General features: G+C 67.9%; 10 protein-coding genes across 10 annotated transcripts; 5 read left to right on the forward strand and 5 right to left on the reverse strand.

Annotated features, from left to right (window-relative positions):
* Positions 1-100: 100 nt before the first annotated feature.
* On the reverse strand, positions 101-1810 carry MICPUN_63163 (predicted protein; the record flags this gene model as incomplete). Its single annotated transcript, XM_002509201.1, has 1 exon — positions 101-1810. The coding sequence occupies one exon, from the start codon at positions 1808-1810 to the stop codon at positions 101-103; it is 1710 nt and encodes a 569-aa protein (XP_002509247.1).
* A 336-nt stretch (positions 1811-2146) lies between these two features.
* On the forward strand, positions 2147-2920 carry MICPUN_106353 (predicted protein; the record flags this gene model as incomplete). Its single annotated transcript, XM_002508965.1, has 2 exons — positions 2147-2253; positions 2386-2920. Coding segments are annotated over 2 exons (639 nt in total), but the record flags the coding sequence as incomplete, so codon positions are not given.
* A 31-nt stretch (positions 2921-2951) lies between these two features.
* MICPUN_103500 (predicted protein) lies at positions 2952-4133 on the reverse strand (the record flags this gene model as incomplete). The annotated part of the gene is made up of 1 exon (XM_002509202.1): positions 2952-4133. The coding sequence occupies one exon, from the start codon at positions 4131-4133 to the stop codon at positions 2952-2954; it is 1182 nt and encodes a 393-aa protein (XP_002509248.1).
* Positions 4134-4514: 381 nt separating this feature from the next.
* MICPUN_63160 (predicted protein) lies at positions 4515-10352 on the reverse strand (the record flags this gene model as incomplete). Its single annotated transcript, XM_002509203.1, has 1 exon — positions 4515-10352. The coding sequence occupies one exon, from the start codon at positions 10350-10352 to the stop codon at positions 4515-4517; it is 5838 nt and encodes a 1945-aa protein (XP_002509249.1).
* Positions 10353-10503: 151 nt separating this feature from the next.
* Positions 10504-11910, forward strand: MICPUN_63159 (predicted protein; the record flags this gene model as incomplete). Its single annotated transcript, XM_002508966.1, has 1 exon — positions 10504-11910. One exon carries the CDS (start codon positions 10504-10506, stop codon positions 11908-11910), a length of 1407 nt encoding a protein of 468 aa, XP_002509012.1.
* A 64-nt stretch (positions 11911-11974) lies between these two features.
* Positions 11975-13063, reverse strand: MICPUN_63158 (predicted protein; the record flags this gene model as incomplete). The annotated part of the gene is made up of 1 exon (XM_002509204.1): positions 11975-13063. One exon carries the CDS (start codon positions 13061-13063, stop codon positions 11975-11977), a length of 1089 nt encoding a protein of 362 aa, XP_002509250.1.
* Positions 13064-14316: 1253 nt separating this feature from the next.
* On the forward strand, positions 14317-16296 carry MICPUN_75222 (predicted protein; the record flags this gene model as incomplete). The annotated part of the gene is made up of 2 exons (XM_002508967.1): positions 14317-14946; positions 15076-16296. Coding segments are annotated over 2 exons (1851 nt in total), but the record flags the coding sequence as incomplete, so codon positions are not given.
* Positions 16297-16394: 98 nt separating this feature from the next.
* On the reverse strand, positions 16395-17300 carry MICPUN_103496 (predicted protein; the record flags this gene model as incomplete). The annotated part of the gene is made up of 1 exon (XM_002509205.1): positions 16395-17300. The coding sequence occupies one exon, from the start codon at positions 17298-17300 to the stop codon at positions 16395-16397; it is 906 nt and encodes a 301-aa protein (XP_002509251.1).
* Positions 17301-17714: 414 nt separating this feature from the next.
* Positions 17715-18954, forward strand: MICPUN_63155 (Drug/Metabolite transporter superfamily; the record flags this gene model as incomplete). Its single annotated transcript, XM_002508968.1, has 2 exons — positions 17715-17768; positions 17920-18954. The coding sequence occupies 2 exons, from the start codon at positions 17715-17717 to the stop codon at positions 18952-18954; spliced, it is 1089 nt and encodes a 362-aa protein (XP_002509014.1).
* Positions 18955-19200: 246 nt separating this feature from the next.
* MICPUN_109286 (predicted protein) lies at positions 19201-20282 on the forward strand. Its single transcript, XM_002508969.1, has one exon. It carries the CDS (start codon positions 19257-19259, stop codon positions 20247-20249), a length of 993 nt encoding a protein of 330 aa, XP_002509015.1. The 5' UTR covers positions 19201-19256; the 3' UTR covers positions 20250-20282.

Raw genomic sequence — 20282 nt, forward strand, 5'->3', positions numbered from 1 at the left:
TTTGAAAATACAAAAGCCTTTTTCGCGCGACGCGACTGTTATGATAGTACACGCGGCGCGGGACGCCTCGGGCGATCCTTTCTCGCCCTCAGTCCCGCGCTCAGTCCCTGTTCCAGGGTTTGATTATGTTGTTGGAGAAGGACGCCTCGCACTCCTCCAGCTCGGGCGGCGCGAGGAACTCTTTCAGCGCGCGTTGGTACCCCTCCGGATCGACCCGGCCCATCTCGCAGTGCGGCGCGTCGTCCCAAGCCTTCATCGTCACCAATCCGCCCCCCGCGCCTTCTCCGCCGGTGGCTGCCGACGCCGTCCGTCCCAGCCTCATCGCGCGAGCCGTCGCGAACGCCTCGACCTGCTCGCACGGGATGATGGGGTCCGCCCTGCTGTACATGAACATCGCCGGGCACCAGAGCAAGCCGCGGCCGCCCGGGCGCTCGTCGCAGAGGTTCCGAGCAATCTTAGCCTTGGTCCTCGCGCCGTCCTCGTTGGCCAATCTCAATCGCTGCAGCTTCCGCTCCGCGCTCGCGAACGCAACCTCAGCCGCGTTACCCTGCTTACCACGCGCGTCGCCGCTCCACCTGTTCCCCGTCACGGCTGGAAAACCTCCCCACGCGGCGTCGACGTATCGGAGCCTCTTGGCGATTGGCGGCCACGCGAGCATAGCCGCCGCCGTCTGCTGGAGCGTCACCGAGGGAGCGGCACCACCTTCCGGCTCGGGCGCGGCCTTACCTTCCAGCACAGCCTCGAAGGACGCGGCGACCATGCCGGGCTCCAGTTCGCCGGGCGCGCTATCGACGACGAGCGCGACGACGTTTTGGGTGAAGTCCCTGGCGAGTTTCGGGTCGGGGGCGAATCCCAGCTTGCGCCTCAGCGCCGTGGAGACGTCGCCCAGGGGCATCTCGGTGTCGGCGACGAAGCCCGTCTGCGCGTGCGCGATGTTACCCGCGAAGAGATACCCGCCGTTGCTGAAGATGTGGAGCACCACGCCAGATGTGGAGACGTCGTCCGTGTTGGAGTCGTCGTCGACGTCGGCGGCGTCCTCGTCGTTTAGCTCGGCGATTCGAGCCTTGGCCTTGACGACGCTCTCGAGCGCGGACGCCGCGAAGGCGTCGCCGAGGGCGGGGAAGAGCGTGGACGCCGTGGGCGGAATGACGCAAACCACGTTGTCGTAGCCGATATCCGCGTACATCTTGGCGTACTTGCGCAGGTGCGAGCGCTTGCACCCGAACCAGCCCACGAGCACCGGGAGCGCCTCGCGCGTCACGGATAATCGCGAGTCAACATCGCGGGTGTCTGCGCGCGTCGCGTCGGCGCTGTCGGTCCGGACGACGCGCGCGAGCTCGACGTTCGGTCCGAGATCCTCATACTCGATCGTCGTCGGCGGCGGTGGGAACTCCGCAGTCGCGGAGGTGGAGAATCCGCGCGCCGACGGAGCGGCGGTGGCGCGCGATTGTTGCCGTTGAGCGGCACTCCCGGCCGTCGAACCGTCGTTCGCGTCGACGACGGGGGACTCGTGGTGGTACTCCTCCCTGGCGGGCAGGAAGACCTCATCCTCGCCCATGAGCTGCTCGTCGAACGAGTTGGCGGTGTCCTTGGGGTCCGTGATCACCGCGAGTCTCGCGCCTCGCGTCGGGCGGCCCAGCGCGACGCCGCGGTGGGAACGCATCGCCCGCCCAGTGCCGTGTCCGGGCCAGGCTGTCGGGACAGCCGTTGACGGGATCCCGCGGACGCGCGCGGCGCCGTTCACGCCGTCGGGGCGGTTGGCGACGGCCGCGAACGCGACGCGACGACTAATTATGGCCGCGGCGTTCATTCTCAGGTGCGTTATCGCTCGATTCAACGTGGTGGCGTCGCGACGTTGACGTGCGAGCGCGCTCCGATGTGTGCCTTGTTGGCGGGAGAAAGAGGCGTAAATTGCGAGACGGGTCCGAGAGGATTGGGCCCCGAGCAATCGAACCAAGAAATAGACCGTCGTGATCCGTTCGTCTCGGAAAAAGTGGAATCGGAACTTTCACAATTGCGAGATCCAACGGCAAGATGCCAGAAACGCATTCTCCTGGACCAGTTCACGATTTGAACGTTGAGATGGACGGAGTGGCGCGTGCTTGGCCGGTTCGGGAGAGCGCCGGTGGACACAACTTTGGAGCGACCCGCAGGTCAGCGCACTTCCACAAACCTCCAACAATGGCAGCCCTTGCGATCAGCCAGGTCTCCGCCGGTCTTCTCGGTGCCCTGCACCTCTTGTTCGCGTTCACGGTACGTCGCCGTTCCCCATCCGGGACGAGCGCAAATTTGATTTGGCGAGCGCTCATCCAAAATGAAAAGCGCGCGCCGCGGGACCGTCCCTGACCTCACCTTCTCCGCCCTATTTCCCTCTCCCTCTCGCAGCACCTCTCCGACCCCGACGGGGCCATCACTCAGATGACCAGCGCCAAGGGTGGCACGGCCATCGCCAAGCATTGCGTCGCGGTCATCGGCGTCTGCCACGCGGTCCTCGGCTTCCTCTACGCCATGTTCGCCAAGGTCAAGTCCGAGGGCGTCCGCAAGTGCTCCCTCGCCATCTGGGCATCCGTGTTCCTGCCCCTGTGCACCTACGCCCAGTACGCGTTCCCCCCCAACGGCAAGGCCCCCACCGGTATGCCCCCCATGGACATGCCCTTCCCCTTGCTCTACTTCTTCGCCGCGTGCGTCGCCCTCGGGTTTGCGCCAATCAAGCCCTTCAAGTTCAAGTTCAAGGCCGGCAAGAAGTCCGCCTCCGCCAAGACTCCCTCCACCGCGACCAGGAAGTCCACCAGGACCAGGAAGACCAAGTAAGAAGCCCCCGCGGACGCGTTCCGAAAACGAAGGGGCTGGCGCGTCGAGCTGTACAGGGTTGCTCCGCGAAGATAAATTTACGTCATTTTTTCTCATTACGAATTTACACCAAACACTGCGCTGAAGTGGTCGTCGCGTCGTCAGGGCACGAAAGTTGGTAGCTTCTTGCCCAGATTGCTTTGCCGCTGCTCCTGGTGCTCCATGTGCGCCCGCATGAACGGCTCATGCAGCTGCCGGTAGATCCTGTCGCTGCTGTCCACCCGCGGCACCCCCGGCGTCATCGGGCTCGACCTCAAACCGCTCACCCTCGCCGGCGAATACGGCGCGACGACGTTGGCGCCAGTGTGTGTGAACGGATCGACTCGGCCGCGTTGGGAGTCACCCCGCTCCCTCTTCGGGCTGGACCGCCCGCTCCCGCCGAGCATGTCCGATATCTTGGACACCAACGACGCGCCGCTGCTCCTGTTGCCCGCCTCGCCGAGCTCCGCGACGGAGTATTCCCCGTCGTCGTCGTCGCTCTCGCCCCCGCCATTGAACGCGCCGTCGTCTCTCAGCCCCCACGCCCAGCTCGAGTCCCGCGACATGCCCGTGCGCACGTCCTCGGCGCTCGCCACCACCGTGAACGAGCGGAACGATCTCACCCACGTCGCGTAGTGCGCGCAGAGCGCGGCGACGCACGCCAGCTGCGCAAACTCAAACGCCAGCTGCGCCGACGCGACTGACCCGAAGGTGGGAGTTTCGACGATGAACGCCGACGAGAAAATCAACGCGACGCCGGCGAAGACGGCCCTCGCCCGTCGCACGCGTTCCGAGCACGTGTTGCCCAGGCCGTGGTCGACGATCGCGTGTAACGCCGCGCTCATCGACCCGCCGACGAAGAAGACGGCCAGTGACGCGCGGTGCGCGCGGGGATGCGTCTCAAAGCTCACTGCGCTCGCGCCCAGCGCCCCGACGGATGCGACGGCGTGGAGGCACAGCGCGAGGTTCTCCGTCTTGATCCAATCGTCGCACACGGTGGGCGCCACGCCGATGGGGGCCTCCTTGCGCGGGAGCTGCACGCGGCGCAGGTCGAGCTCGAGCTTGCGCGCCAGCGCCGCGAGGAGGAAGGCGAAGGCGCCGGTCGACAGGAGTAGGCCGCCGACGCTCCTCGCGGGTTCCGTCGTCAGCGCCGCTGACAGGTATTGCCGCGGGCTTCGCAGGCGCTCCGAGTCGGGCGTGAGCGACGACGAGGCGATCGCGAGAGCGGCGCACATCGATGATCCGATGAGCGCGACGAACGCTAAAGCGATCCACCAAGCGTCGATGCGACGCTGGCCGACCATCGCGCTCGTGGTGACGATGTGCGTGCCAAGTGGAAATCTGACTCAGCGCAGCGACTTTCTCCTGGACGTCCTTGGCCGCGGCGCGGCGGTGGTCGATCCGATGACCCGTCGCCGATCCGCGCGTTTTCCTATCGGGATTCACCCCACGAACGATCGAGCGGTCGATTCTCCGGGGACACGACGGCGCCCGCCAAGTGGCCGCTGGACGAGAGGTTTCCGTGGACACCGCTTTTTGCGGCGGCGGACGAACTTTTTCTGTTGACGACATTTGGATGCGGCGGGTGAAAGTTCCTCGTGCGCGAGTTGGTTTTGGCTGGGGCGGAACTTTTCTCTATCGTGTTCCACCGCTGGTTGCTATGCGCGGCATCGCCGGCTCACTCATCAGAGCGCTATGTCGGTCATCTCTCCCTCGTCCACATCGCCCCACTTTTCCTCCAAGCCCCCTGTAGGACCAATCCCGCCCTCGCCCGTCAATACGCTCGGCGGCTGCCCGCTGACCCAGTTCCCGCTTGTATCGTAAAAACCCTCCACAAACTCTCCCAACTCGGTGTAGTACCCGTGCCTGAACGCTCCCGACGCCGCGTCGACGAACCCCCCGGGGAACGGTCCGTCCTGCCACTCGCCAGCCTCGTTGTAAAACCCGGCGGGACGGTCACCCGCGGCGACCCACTCGCCGTTGGCGTCGACGTACCCCGGGTGAAACGCTCCCGCTTGGTCGTAGTACCCCCGATTAAAAACCCCGTTTTCGTCGTAAAATCCACCCGGGAACTGTCCCTCGATCCACTCGCCCCTCTCGTCGTAGTACCCCTCCTTCTTACTACCGCTCGTCTCAAGCACGGCGTCGAACACCATGCCGCCGCTCTCCGGGGCCCCGGCCGGTTGGTGGGACGCCACCGACGCCGCCACGTCCCCGTAGTCGTACGCGGCGTCAGCCTCGGCGGTGGTCGCCGCGCCGGCGTTGTTTGCGGGGTTTACGTTTGTCCCTGGGTCATTTAACGTGTCGAACCCCGCGTCGTCGTCCGGATCACCCGCGCGGCTCCCCCCCGCGGGCGACGGCACGAAGAACGAGCCCGGCACGGGTGCCGCGGGAGGTTGGTCGGAGGAGGAAGGTTGGTCGGGAAAAGCCGCGCCGGGCTCCTCCTCGCCGTCTGGGACCGACTCCCACTCGTCGGCGTCGTCGTCGACCCCCGCGGAGCCGAAGCGCGTCGGCGGCGGTGGAAGCGGCGGGGGATCGGGTTGCAACGCCGCCGCCGTCGCGGGGGGAGGCGGGACGAGCGACGACACGTCCACGGGCGGCGGCGGCGGCGGAGGAGGAGGAGGCTCATCCCCGGGCCCAGCCGCGTACGCGGATAGGGCATCCGACGTGGTTGGGGGCGCGGCAATCGCCGGCGGGGACGGGGGCGCGTGGTAGCCGAGGCCCTCGTCGTCCGCCCGGTCGAAGAACGCGGTCCCCTCGGGGTCGTCCACCGTGCCCGTCGCCATCGTGGGCACGGGCTCGGGCTCGGGCTCGGGCTCCGCGGCGGGATCGGGCTCGCGTTCGGCGGCGGGCTCCGGCTCGGGCTCCGGCTGGAGCGCCGGCGTGGGCGCGCGCGACGACTCCATCGAAGCCGGCGTCGTCCCCCGCTCACCCGCAACATCCTCCGGCACCGTCTCCGGAACCTTCACCGCGTCCGGAATCATGAACCCCCCGCCGGCGGGAACCATCGGTATCATCGGCTGCGCGAGCGACGCGCCGAGCGGGCTCGGCATCAACGGAGACCCGGGAGGCATCAATCCCGGAGGTAGCAGACCCGCGGCGCCCGGCAACAGAGGAGATGCGCCCTGCTGCTGCTGCTGCTGCTGTTGCTGCTGCTGCTGCTGCTGGGCGGGGGACCCGCTGAGGCTGAACGTGTCCACGTACCTCGACCGGACCCCGCCAGCCGTCGGCGCTCGCATGCTGAAGTTGTTTGGCGGCGCGGCCCCCCCGGGTGAGGCGGCGGCGCCGCCCCCGGTGCGGTCAGCCGCCACCGGCGCCGCCGCCGCCGAGCCGAACGACTTGGGCGGCGGTGGCGGGGGCGCGGAGTCCACCTCGTCCTCCTTGCCGGGCTCCACCCATCGACCAAGCTTCTCGTTGTAGTACATGCTCATCTCCTCGCCGAGCTTGGCCTGGTTCTTGGGCTTTGGCAGGGGCACCGCCGACGCCACGGCTCCCATGACCCCCGAAACCGATCGCCACAGGCTGTTCGTGCGGGACGGTGCCGACTTTCCGCCAAAGTCGGATCCGTCGTCGCCGGAGCTGGTGGGCGTCGGCTCGGGCCCTGGCGCAGGGGCCGAGGGCGGGGCGCCGTTGATCTGTTGGCCGTAAGCGGGTTGCACCGGTTGCTGCTGCTGCTGCTGAGACATCTGCTGGTAGGGTTGCTGCTGCGGCTGCTGCGGCGGCGGAGCGTTCGACGACGACTGCGAGGACTGCCGGCTGTGCCCCGGCGTCCTCCCGGCGCCCGGTCCACCCTCGTCGCCAAAGAGCGAGTGCACGCCCTTGTCCAAAATCTTTGAAAACCCGCCGAAGATGGAGCTCGCCGCCTTCTGCAGGAACTGATTCTTACCCCCCGAGTGACCCTTGAGCCGGTGCTCCAGCTCCACGGCGAGCGCGGCGAGCGCCGGGACGTTGCACTCGGGGCTCGATCGGTCGAGGTTCTTCACCGCCCTGCCCACAGCCTCGGCGTATCCCAACGCCTCCTTGACCCTGCCAAACTCCGCCAGCATACCCGCGTAGTGCAGCTTGTACGCCTGGAAAGGAGCCAACACGTATTGCGAGTTGGCCAGCGCCATCGAGTGCTCCAGAAGCTCCGTGCGCTGGATCGCCGCGGGGGTGGCGTACGTCCTCGGGTTACGCCTGTGGTCGGCGCCGACGAGGCACAGCCGCGATGAGGGATGAAACGGCTGAGGCGTCGCCCCAGCCAACGCGTACGCCACGTGCGCCGCGAATACGCCACCCGTCCCGTCGGGTCCAGACGAAGCGGACCACAACGCGTCCCCGAGCGCGCCCATGACGCGCGCGTCCCCGGGCGCGCGGTTAGCCGCAAGGATGGCCAGGTTCTCCCTCCACCGCGGCAGGAGCGTCCTGACGTCGCCGCCAGCTGTGCCGGGGCCGACGTTTTCACCAAACGACGAATCGCCGACGCCGACGAGGCTAGCCGCGGCGGCGCCAAAGCTGCCAGTCCGCGAGTGCCCACCAACCTTCTGCCCGACCCCGATACCACCGGCCCCGCCTCCGATCAGGTCCTGGGGCACGCCCGCGAACATGACCTCGAGCGTGTGCAGCGGCGACCCGGGGGTGCACGCCGCCCTCGCCATCGCCGCCGCGGTAGCCGCGAAGTGCTGCTCCCCCATGTGACGAGCGAGTAGCATCGCGTGCGCCCACAAGCCCCTGGACGTCGCCAGCTGAAGCGCGTCGCCCCGCTTACCCCCCAAGAGCAGGCGCTCGTACTCCGCGAGCGCCTGAGAGTTAGCGACGGGGTCCTCGGAGAAGCCCGTCGTAGCCGCGCTCGCGGGACCGGGCCGTTCCGATCGTCGGGATCCGTTAAGATCCGCGTCGCTACCCAGGAGTAGCGCGTGCAGGTCCGGGCCGGGGCCCTTGGGATCCGCGCCGGACGGGTCCGCGCCCGTCACGTTCTGGGTCATCTTACCGCGGTGCTTCACCATGGCGTGGAGCAAACCCCAGAGCAGGGCTTGGTCCTCGGGATCGTCGCCTCTCTCCGCGGACCCGTCGCGAATTCGTTCATCCAATAAACCGCGACCCATCCTCGCCTCCGCCATCCGGTCGTCCACCATCTTCTGCAGGTGCTGGCTCGAGTGCGAACGCGTGAACGGGCCGCACACGGCGCCAAGGGACGCGAGGTACGTCGCGCCAACGCCGGTACCGTTCGGATCGAACGATTCCACCAGGTTCGCGAGCGCGTGAACGGTGACGTATCCGGGGGGAGCGCCGCCCGGTCTCGCCGGGGGCGCTCCGGGCGTCGGGTACCCCGGCGCGGCGATCGCGAGGGTACCGCCCACGCCGAACCCGATCGTGAGGCAAGGCGGCCTGCCGTGCGGCGACCTGGCCGTCCCCGCGTCGCCGGCGGCGTGCGACGACCCGGCGGCGGCGTAAGCCGAGTAGCCGCCTTCAAACGGGGACGAATGTACCGCCCCCGCGTCGCCGCCGTGGGAAGCCCCCATCGTGGGAGCCCCCATCGTGGGAGCCCCCATCGTGGGAGCCCCCATCGTGGGAGCCCCCATCGTGGGAGCCCCCATCGCGCCGTCACCGCCGGTATCGCGGGCGAGGGATGAAGTGGGTCCATCCTGAAAGGGCGCGGGCGCGGACGGCATCATAAACTGCGTCGGAGGAGTTCCGTACGCGGCGTAGCCTGGTTCCGTCGGGTTTAATTCGCCGTACGCCGAGTGAGCCGCGTCCTGTGACCCGTAAGCCGAATACGCCGGCGCCGAGTCCTGGTACACGGGCGCCGAGTCCTGGTACACGGGCGCGGGAGGCGCGTACTCGACGGGAGCCTCGAACTGAGCGGGAGCCCCCGGGATCATAAACTGCGGCGCCGCCGCAGTCGGGGGCGGCGCTCCGTACGCCGGCATCTCGGGCGGTGCTCCGTACGCCGGCATCTCTGGCGGTGCTCCATACGCCGCCGCTTCGGGCGGCGGGGCATAAGCCGGCTCCTGAGCCCCATTCGCGGCGCTCGCGGGGTCCTGGTGATCAGCCTGCGGCTGCGGATCGAGGTGAGCTGCTGGCTGCTGCGGGTCTGGCTCCGCGGGTACCCGCCCCGGGATCATGAACTGCATCGGCGCGCCGTGCGTCGGCGCCTGCGGCAGCAACGAGGACACCGGCTGCTGCGGCTGCTGCGCTCGCCACGCCGCCGCGTCATGGGCGTAGTCACCCCCCGAATACGCGGGCTGCTGCTGCTGGTGCTGCTGGTGGTGGTATGCCCCGTAGTCATCCCCCGAATACGCGGGCTGCGGCTGCTGCTGCTGCGTGTATGCCCCGTAGTCACCCCCCGAATACGCGGGCTGCGGCTGCTGCTGCTGCTGCGTGTATGCCCCGTAGTCACCCCCCGAATACGCGGGCTGTTGCTGTTGCTGAACCTCCTCTCCAGCCGTTCGTCGCGGTTCCCCGGAGGACCCCGTCGCGGACGTCGCGATCCCCTCGACCGTCTCGCCCGTCGCCTCGACGACCGGGCGAACGACACCATCCCCTGCCGAACGCGCCTCGGTCGTTTGGTCCGCGTCCAAACTCAGCGCCTCGGTCGTCGCCAAACCGTCAAACCGCTCAGCCAAACCGTCCGCGACATCGGCTCGGTTCGCGTCCGCCCCGTCCGCCACCGGCTCCACCGGCGCCATCTGCGGGTCGGGCTGCGACGTCGGGGGCACGGCTGGCGGTGTCGGGTTGGGCGGCGGCACAGCTGGCGGCAACACAGCTGGCGGCGTCGGGTTGGGCGGCGGCGGCGCCCCGAACGGCGGCGGCGTCGCCTGCCGAGGCGCGCCGGCGAGCTGGTCAAAGAAAGCGTCGTCGTCGTCCACGATGGAGGCGAACGGGTTCGTCTGCGCGGCGACCGGCGAGACGTACGCGTCCGCGTCCAGGTCCTCGCCTCCGCCGCCGAACAGGTCGCCGAGCGACGACGCCTTCTTGACCACGAACGTCTGCGCCGGTTGTTGTGCGAAAGTCGTCGTCGCGATCGCCGGCGGCTTGTGTTTGGACGGCGACTCGCGCGGGGAATCGTTCCCGCCGAAGGGCGACGCCCGGTGCTCGATCCACGACGCGTTCGGATCGGTCGCCGCAGCGCCCGTGTCGGGTCCGAGCGGCGACGGCGGGGGTTTCGACGCGAAGGAGTTGTCCAGCGATGACCACCCCGCTTCGTTCTCGGGGGCGTAGTCGCTCGGCGTGGGCGCGCCCCCGAGCCAGTCGTCGGCGGGTGCCGGCGGCGGCGGCGTGAACGGTCGATCCACCTCCCCGTTGGTGCTCCCCGCCGCGGAGGAGTCGCCCGCGGTCGCGTGCGTCGATCCCTCGCCTTCGACCCTCGCGCGAGGAGGCTCGTCCCCCATCGACGCGGTGCCCTCTGCTGACCCGACCCGTGCGCCAAGGATCGGCCCGGTCGTCGGACCCGGGGAGTCGTCCGCCAGCCACTCGTCGTCGCTGGCGCCACCCGGACCTCCGAAGGGTCCATCGCCGGGCGCCTCAGCCTCCGACGGCGCCATCACTCGCGTCGCCGGTCGCGTTGTGCGGTGGCGTTCAAACTCGGGCAGGGTTTCTTCTCAGTCACATCGGCGCCCCGAACGAAGATCTGACGGGTTTTTCCCGCCGCTCCGGCTCGGGTCATCACCACTCTCGGTCGCGCAGACTCGACCCATGGGATTCGACGACGCCGCCATCGCGGCGGATCCTCGTAGACGTCGCGATGACCGCGATGATCCGCCGTCCGCGCGCGACGATCGCGACAGGGACAGGGACAGGGACTCCGATCGCAAAAGGAGCCACAGGGATCGCGACGAGAGCTCGGACGAGAGGCGAGAGCGAAAGAGGCGCGACAGGGACAGGGACAGAGATCGCGACAGGGACAGAGATCGCGACAGGGACAGAGATCGCGACAGGGACAGGGATCGCGACAGGGACAGGGATCGCGACCGGGACCACGACCGACGGGACCGCGATAGGGATCGGAGCAGGGAGCGCGACCGGAAGAAGAGCAGGCGGCATCGCTCGCGCTCGCATTCCCGCTCGGATTCGAGGCGGAGGGAGAGGTCCGACAGGCGAAGGTCGAGCAGGTCCCGCTCGCCCGAGCGGAGCAGGGACCGGGACAGGGACCGCGGGAGGGAGCGGCGCAGGCCCAGCGGCTTCGACACCGAGGTCACCCCGGCCATGCGAGAGCTCCAGAAGAAACTCCTCGAGGAGCAGCAGCGTCAGTCCCTCGCGCAGCAGTGGCTGCTCCAGAATCCTGGCGCGGCGGCGACGGCGGCGGGGGCGTCGGCGCAGAAGAAGCAGCGCGAGATCTACGTGGGTAACCTGATGGCGGGGGTCACCACGATCGAGGTGCTCAAGGACCTGTTCAACGCGCTGATGGCGCAGGCGCTGCCGCACTGCGTGGAGCACGGCGAGCCCGTCATCAACGTCAACATGGACGCGAGCCAAAAGTTTGGTTTCGTCGAGTTCAGGACCGAGGAGATCGCCACCTGCGCCCTGAACCTGGACAAGATGGACGTGGCGGGGCGGCAGATGAACATCGGACGGCCCAAGGGGTACGTGGAACCCCCGCCCGGGTACAAGCCCAGCAGGGAACCGGTGTCCATCGCGCTGGTCCCGTACAAACCGCAGCTGCCCCAAAACGTCGGCGGCCTCAGGCCCGAGACGATCGCCGCGCAGCGACAGACGCTCGCCGCGGCGCAGGACGCCAAGCGACAGCTGGACGGCATCGCCGCCAACGGGACGACGCAGATGACCGCCAACGTTCCGTCCAACGTGCTGTGCCTGGAGAACACCCTGCCTCTGGAACAGCTAGGCGCGGCTGAGCACCTGGAGGATGCCGAGCTCGACGTTCGCGAGGAGTGCGGGCGGCACGGGTCCGTGCTCGGGGTGTGCATACCCACCACCCCACCCGCGGGAGCGTCCGGGTCGAGGGTTTACGTCAAGTTTGCGGCCGCGCTCCAGGCGGAGGCTGCGATGCGGGCACTCGACGGGAGACTGTTCGATAATCACGCGGTCAGGGCGAGGACCGTGACCTCGAGCGAGTACGACCGAGCCAAGGCGGGGGGTTGGTGATTTCGTTTTCGTTTGATGTGTTAGCGTTTGTGTGTTGTTTCAGACTGTGTGCGGCTATGTGTGGTCATCGCCTCTTCTCCTTGCGCACGGGAGGCTTGTATTTCGCGTCGATCTCGTCGATCGTCTTGTCGCGAAGCAGGAATAAACGCTGCGCGCGCTCCGCCAGGGTGCCGCCGCACTTCAAACCGTTTTTCATGAGCTCCTCCTTGAGCCTGTCCATACCAAACGCCTCCAGCTCCTCCGCGGACCCGTGATCCTTCAGCACAATCTCCGCGGGGAGGACCGCCGCCGTGTCACCCGTATCCGGCGAACCGGCGTTCTCCTCTTTCTGCGCCTCGGCATCTTCCTTGGGCGTCTCCGGCCGCGCCGGTTCGGGCGGGTCCATCTTCTCCGGCATCTTCGGGTCCATCTTCGGAGCGTCGTCGGCGTTCGGCATCGTCGGTTCGTCCTCGTCGCTGTCGCTGTCGCTGATGCCGCCCATGCCGTACATACCGTCCAACGCGCGCTGTTTACGCGCCTGTTCTCTCTTCCTCTCCGCCTCCGCCGCCGCCTCCGCCGCCCTCCGCTGGGCTTCGATCCTGATGCCCGCCGCGACAGCCTCCTCGGTGCTCTCCCGCTGCGCTAAGGTCTCCACCTTGAACCTCTCCTTCTCCTGCTCCTCGATCTGCTCGAACTTACGCTTGATCTGGCTGCTCCTGGAGTTGACGTGCTTGAGCGCGATCTTCTCGAGCTCGCGCTCCTCGGCGTGCTTCGCCCACTCGATCATCTTCTTCTCGGCGTTGACGTGACGCATCCTTCGGCCGCTTAGATCTCGGCACGCGTCGAAGTTGGTGGTGGTCTGCGCGGACTTGGAGCCGCGGAGAAGCGACCCGAACCCTCCCTTACCTCCGTTAATGCGTAAGAGGAGGTCCGCGTCGATGGAGGGAGCGTCGCTGAGCGACCGGAGCGCGCGGTCGTCGTCGCCGTCGCCGAGCACCAATCCGCCGACCCGAATCAATTGCTCGGACGCGGGCACGCCCTCGGAGGACTCCAGCGCGCGCCTGAGGTGGCGCAGGGTCAACGCATCCTCGTGCGACGCGTCATCGCGCTCAAAGTTGAGGCATCGCGTGCGCCCGTCGAGGGTGCGGACGAACACCTGGGTGAGAGGCGCCATGCTGAATGGGCCAACGAACCCTAGGAATTTCGTTCGAGGCACCACGCGTGCCACGCAGCACGGCCGAGAACGGAGCCTGGCCGCAGAATATTTTCACGATTGAGGCAGATCACGACGCGCACAGGCACGGCACGATGGGCGGCGAGGATTCGCGGCGTCGCGCGGAGGCGGCCACGTTTGCATGGTCCACGCTCCAAAAGACCGTGCGCGAGTACCCTGCCATCGGCGTTCTCCTCGCGGTGGCCGCGCCGCTGCTCGGAGCGGCCGGCATCTTCCTCCTCCCCTTCGCGCTGCCGCTCGCCATCGGGTTGTTCGTGTGGTCGAAGCAGCGCGGAGCGCAGGCCGAGGCGACCGCGGGATCGCGCTCCGACGCACCAAAGGCGGTACCCAAACCGCGGACCGTGGTGACGATCGAAAAGGCCGCCCCGGCGGTGGCGACGCCGCCGGCGGTGGCGTCGACGTCGTCAAGATCGGCGACGTCATCGGGGGGCTCGGCGCCGACGACCGCCGCGCCGCTCACGGGCAGCGCGGCGCTCATGGCGAGGATGCGCAAGTCCGGGGCCGTCACGGGCGAGAAGCGCGCCGCGGATCCCGCGTCGATCGCCGCCGAGGCCGCGGCCAAGGCCGAGGCAGCGGCCGCGAAGGAGGTCAAGGCGAAGGCTTCGAACGGTTCCGACCCGTCCATGTCGACTTCGTTCCGCGAGGACCAAAACTCCAGGCTCTTCTTCCTGTACGGCGGCGAGGCGTCCACGCAGATCGCCAGGGACCTCGCGGAGAAGGCCGCCGCCAGGGGCCTCTCCCCGAGGCTCGTCGCCATGGACGACTTCAAGCGGTGCGACCTCGACAAGGTCCCGGCCGTCGCCGTCTTTGTCGTCGAGACGATTGAAAACGCGCAGCCGGCGGAGGCGGCTGGGACGTGCCTCAGGTTTTACAACCGTCAGCGCAAGAAGGGCGAGGCCGGGTCGCTCGCCGGTAAGCTCAGGTACGCCGTGCTGGGTTTGGGGGACACGAACCTGCTCCTGGACCGGCAGACCACCACGGCGAAGGACTGCAACCAGGCGGCGCAGACGCTGGACTCGGCTCTCAACTTTCTCGGAGCGGAGCGGGTGTGCCAGCGTGGCGAGGCGAACGACGCGGTGGGGCTGGAAGAGGCGGTGGAGCCGTGGACCGAACAGTTATGGGCGCCGCTGTCCGAGGCCGTGGACGCCGTCGGTGCCTCGTCGTCGCCGCCTTCGTCCTCGGCTGCGCCCGAGGTTAAGTTTTTGTTCGGGTCGCAGACTGGAAACGCGGCTGAGATTTGCAAGGAGATGGCCGCCGAGGCCCCGGCCAAAGGTTTCCCAAACGTTCACTGCAACGCCATGAACGAAGTTGACGTCAAGGACGTGCTCAAGCCCGGCGCCGTCGTCGTTTACGTGGTGAGCTCGACGGGTGACGGCGACGCGCCCGACAACTGCGACTCGTTCTTCACGAAACTCAAACGCGTGGCGAAGAAAGAGGCGGGCGTCTGCGGCGCCGGCGTGCAGTACGCGGTGCTGGGTTTGGGCGACCAGAACTACAGCGCGTTCATGGCCGTGCCCAGGTCGTTCACGGCCGCCATGGAGAAGGCTGGGGCGAAGGCGTTCTACCCGCGCGGGGAGGCGGATGAGACGTTGGGACTGTACGAGTACTGCGAGAAATGGCAGGATGGACTGTGGGAGCCGCTGCGGACTGCGTCGGAGCGAGCCCCCGCGCTCGCGAAGGACCCGACGGGCGGTGTCGCGAAGGACTCGACGGGCGGTGTCGCGAAGGACCCGACGGGCGGTGTAGCGCCCGCCGCTCCCGCTCCCGTTCCCGCTCCCGTTCCCGCTGCCGCGGCCGATGCGGCGGAGGCTGACCTCGTCGGCGTCCCCGCCCTGCCCGCGTGTCGCGCGACGGTGACGTGGCGGACGGACGCCCCGACCCTCGCCCGGTACCCCTGGGGCACGGACTCGTCCTCCCCACCCTCGGGCGCGGACCACTTCACGCACGAGGAGCCTTACCTCGCGAAGGTTGCCAAGTCCGAGCTCATGACCGACCCAAAATCCGACCGAAGGGTGCTTCACGTCGAGTTTGACACGCGCGGCGCGAGGGGTCTCGACTTTGAACCCGGCGATTCGCTGGGCGTGCTCCCCCAGAACGACCCCGCGCTGGTGGACGCGCTCGCCGCGAGGCTCGGCCTCGACCCAAACGCCGTGTTCGAGCTGGGCTGGGCGGAAGGTCAGGCGCCGTCGGGCCCGACCTCGGCGCCGCCTCTGCGGCACATCCGGTGCCCCGCCTCGGTCGGCGCCGCGCTGACCCACGCGGTTGACGTCACCGCGCCGCCGCGTAAGTCCCTCCTCAGGGTCCTCGCCGAGGCGTGCACCGACGCCGGTGAGCGCCGCGACTTGCTGACGCTGTGCTCCCGGGGCGGCCGCGACGAGTACAAGGTTCGGTGCGGCGACGAATGCCCCACGCTTCTCGACCTTCTCGAGTCGCATCCGTCGTGCGCGCCCGGCTGGGCCGAGCTCCTGGACGCGCTCCAGCCCCTCCAGCCGAGGATGTACAGCATCACCTCCGCGCCGGAAGCGCACGGGGGCGTGCCCGCGGTGGCGTTCTCGGTCGTCGAGTTCTCCACGCCCCTCGGCGCGATCCGTCGGGGCGTCGCGACCAACTGGTTGGATCGACGAGCGTCGGACCAAACCTTCCGGGTTCCGCTCTACGTCAAGAAATCCACGCACTTCGCACCCCCGACCGACGTGTCCCACCCGGTGATCATGATCGGCCCCGGCACGGGCGTCGCGCCCTTCCGCGGGTTCCTGGAGCGCAGACGAGCGATGATCGCCGCGGCCGACGCCGCCTCGCCGCCGCCCGGCCCCGCGTGGCTCTTTTTCGGTTGCCGCCGCCGCGACGAGGATTACCTCTACCGCGGCGACCTCGAATCATTCGCCGCCGACGGGACTCTCACCGAACTCGTCACCGCGTTCTCACGCGAGTCCTCGACGACGAAGACGTACGTGCAGCACAGGATAGCGGAGCGCGCGGCGGAGGTTGCGGCCATCGTGGCGGCGCCGGAGGCTAGGGTCTACGTGTGCGGCGACGGCGCGAACATGGCCAAGGATGTGCACGGGGCGCTCGTGGACGCGTTGGCCGTCCACGTGGACGGGATGGACGAGAAACGTGCGAGCGAGATGCTCATGGCCATGACCAAGGAGGGGAGGTACGTCCGCGACATCTGGTCGTGAGGAGACGCGGGTACGACGATTCGTTTACTCGAAGCGGGGGCGCGTTCACAAAACGACTCAAACGGTTATATAACTCATCGTCGAACTCGTCATCACACGAAGGTCTGGTGGACGCACACGATGCCGTCCGCGGCGGTCTTGTCGTGGAACAGCGCCTCCACCTGCGCCGCGTCCGGCCCGTTCGGAAACTTGGCGTCGTCGTACACGATGACGACGGCTTCGTCCCGCTGTTTGAGGTAGTTTTTCTCTCCCCACGCCGTGTAGGTGCCGGCGCCGAGGGCGATCCACGCGTGGGGGGGATACCCCGCCGCTCGAACCAGCTCGCCGACGTCGTCCCACTTGTCCTCGTTCCGCTGGTTGTTGATGCGGTCCACGATCCACGCCAGGAGGGGCTCGTGGAACATCGTGTAGTTGCGAGCCGGCGCGTCCTGGGAATACTTCTCGACAACCCCGTCCCTCATCACGTAGGAGACCATCACGAGGCGGTCCACCAGCGTGCCCGGCGCGAACGAGTCGACGTCGATGACCCTGCTGGAGATCCCCTTGGACTCCGCGCCCCAGTTTTTCTTTTCGCTGAGCTTGTCCGAGCCCTCAAGCGCGCGGATGGAGCAATCGTTGAACGCGGCGACTTTCCTGGGTACGAGGCCGGTGACGAGCCTCTTGCCGTCGGAACCGGGCTCCGCGTACTGAACGTCGACGAAGACGGCCATCTCGGGTTCGACCTGGACCTTGCTGGCGCCCGCATCGCGTGGGTACTCCACGATGTTCGTCGTCACCGGGAAGGTGTGGATCTTGTCCAATATCTTGCCCTGGCCCGCGGCGTCGGAGTGCGAATCGGGCGGATCGGGGCAGTAAAAGGCGAAGATGTTTGCCGGCGTTTTCCCGCTGTCCTGCGTCATCCCCGCCTGGGCCATGTGCCCGGCGACGTTCCCCGCGACGCCCAGCCCGAAGCACCCCTCCCCACCCCAACCGGGGTGAAAGTTAGCGGCGGCCTCCATCGCGGCGATGGCGGCGAAACCCTGGCAAAACTCGGCGAAGTCCACCTGTCCGTCGCCATCCTGGTCGAGGGCATTCGCCAAATCGTCTCTGGCGGACTCGCGGCCGAAGGACTTGCACTCGGCCAGGAGCTCATCGCGATCGACCTTGCCGTCGTCGTTGGTGTCGATCGAGCTGAATATGGCCCACTCGCGTGGATGAGATTCCTTCGTATACGCGGTCATCGTGCGCGGGCTCCGTCGTTTGTCGACGATTCAACAAAACAACGTTTTTTTCCACGTCAGACTGCTGTGGTGCTCAAGTGACTGGCCGCTGGCAACTGGCCCGCGCGTTTGCGTCTCTCGGGACCTCAGGGGGCGCCCGAGGGCGCGGCCCACAGGGTGACCGCGCGACGAGACCGGCGCGCGTCGCCAGGCATGTCCACAGAGGTCAACGCCAAGGGCTACGGCGGCACAGATTCGTCTCCAGCGGTGAGCGTCGCGTCTCCCACACCCCGCGCGCCGTCCTTCTCGCCCGCCGCCCGAGTGAAACACCCGTCCCCCGCGGCATCTCCAAACGAGTTTTCTCCCGACGACTGACGGTCCGAACCACGCGTCCGAAACTCCCGCGCCGTTCCCGCAGCTCGAACCCCTGCTCAAGAGCGATGCGAAGGAGGGCGTCGAGCCCGTCGGCGCGGGCTCCGACGGCAGCGGCCCGCCCAAGGACGACCCGGGCGATGTCATCTTCGGCCTGAAGCTCGGCTTCGACGGGGTGTTCGCGGTCCTCGCGCTGCTCACCGTCGTGCTCATCAGCGCGTCGTGCTACTTCGAGGAGTGGATGTACAAGAGGCTCCCGAACTTCAACTACTTCTGGACGGTGGCGTGCGCGGAGCTGGCGGTGTTCACGGTCGCCTCCGTCGCGGGCGCGGTGGCCACGGGCACGATCGCGCAGCCCCGCAGGGCTCCGTTCCTCAAGTACCTGCTCCAAGCGACGGTGATGGCGGTGTACGCGGCGATCGCCAAGATCGCGTACAAGTACCTCAACTACGCCACGGGCACCGTCCTGAGGTCCACGAAGCTGGTGTTCGTCATGGCCATCAGCGTGGCGTGGCTGGGACGCAGGTACTCTGCGTGGGATTACGCCGCGGCGATTGGGATGATCGTCTCCGTCGCGTGCTTCGGGCTCGGCGAGGCGCACGCGGACAAGGGCCAGGATCACACCTGGGGGTACGTCCTCTCCGTGCTGGGTCTCGGTCTGGCGGCGTTGCAGACGAACATGGCGGACAACGCGATGAGGGACCACGGCGCCACGTCGTTGGAGAACATGCTCTACGTCAACGGACTCGGGTTTTGGATCGTGTTGGTGTTCGCGGCGGTGGTGGACGGCGAAGCGGCGATCGACTACATGCTGCACACGGAGAACGCCCTGACGCTGCTCATCGCGAGGTCGCTGACGTTCTACCTCGGCGCGTTCGCGTTCACCGAGCTCACCAGGCACAGCGGCGCCACGCCCGCCACGTCGGTGGCCACGGCGAGGAAGGCGCTTACGGTGATGCTGAGCTTCGTCGCGTTCCCGGACGACAAGCCGTTCAGCGGGTGGTTCCTGGCGGGTATCCTGACGTTCATCGCCGCCATCGGGCTCGAGCTGAAGAGCAGGATAGAGAAGAAACGGCGGTGAGGCGGCGGGTGGACTCCCTCGCCTCTCGTTTTTTGGGACGGACGATTAAATTAGAATAGCAACACCAATTACGATGTACCATCAAACGCACATTTAGTCAGGGACTAAAAAATATAACGTCCACTCCGGGGGCGTTACACCGCGGAATTTCTCGGAACAGGCATTTCGGGGGGGGGCCGCGGTTTTCGTTTGTAACACCACGAGACGGGCGCATGGCATCGGGCACTTCGACGCGCACCGAGGACGACCGCGCCGGCGTCGACCCCGGCTGCAGGATTCGTTCGGATCCTTCGAAACGCACGATGATGCTCTCATCGAGGCACACGCGCCTCGCGCTCGCGCTCCTCGCGATGCTCATCGCGGCGCTGGCCCATCCCGCCGCGGCGCAGTCGGTTGCGAAGATCCCGACCCGCCACGTCGAGGGCGGCGACGCGGTCGCCGCGCTGGCCCTGCCGCGCCGGCCGATCGCGCCCCTCGTCAACGACCCCACGATCGTTGACCAAGATGCCATTCCCGTCGCGGCATCAACCGCGACGGACGGTCCCGCGCCGAGGGCAGCCATGGGCGAGGCGCAGGAGACGCCCGCGCTCCATCCGATGAGGCCGATGCGGCCCGCGGACGCGACGACGACCGCCGCGGGTGAGGCCGCGCCGGCGCTCACGCCCATCAGGCCCGCGGTCGTGGACCCCACGCCCGCGCAGACCGAACGTGTCGCGGCGAAGCCGGACCCGTCCCAGCTCCACCCGATGCGCCCCCTCCGACCCATGCGACCCGTCGCGACGACCTCATCGGATGTGGCGAACGTCGGGTTGGACGAGTCCCGGGTTTCCAAGGTTGACGCGGTGCAAGCCGTCGCCGCCGCGGAGGTGGCGCTCGAGAAGGCCGAGGAGGCGACGGACGGCGTTAAACGCGATCCGGAGGCGCAGGGCCTTCTCCACGAGGCCGAACGGGTCCTGGCGAAGGCCGAGATGGAGGCTGAGATGGAGGATGGAGACGTGCAGGCGGACATGGGCGGTCGGGAGATTGGGAAGGATGGCGAAGGCGCGGGCGGGTCGGGGGCGGGGATGGAGAATAACAGGGAGTACGACCGGTGGTACAGCACGACGCCGCCGTGGGTGCTTGCGACGTGCGCGGGCGTCGGCGCGGGGCTCGTGCTCATAGTGTTCCAGACGGTGTGCCAGGGAGTGAACCGGGGGTGCGAGGGGGCGCCGGAGGTGCGGTCCCTCGTGAGCGACGACTACGCCAAGCCGCCGCCGCCGTCCAAGTACGGAGCCGCCGGCACAACCCCGGTGTGATTTAGCCGTCTTAAACGACTGAAGTCTTACACG

This window comes from Micromonas commoda, chromosome 12 (genome assembly GCF_000090985.2).
Source record: "Micromonas commoda chromosome 12, complete sequence".
Classification (NCBI taxonomy): domain Eukaryota; kingdom Viridiplantae; phylum Chlorophyta; class Mamiellophyceae; order Mamiellales; family Mamiellaceae; genus Micromonas; species Micromonas commoda.

Coding starts and splice junctions, on each gene's coding strand:
- MICPUN_109286 (XM_002508969.1), top strand. CDS start 19,257: ATGATGCTCTCATCGAGGCACACGCGCCTCGCGCTCGCGCTCCTCGCG.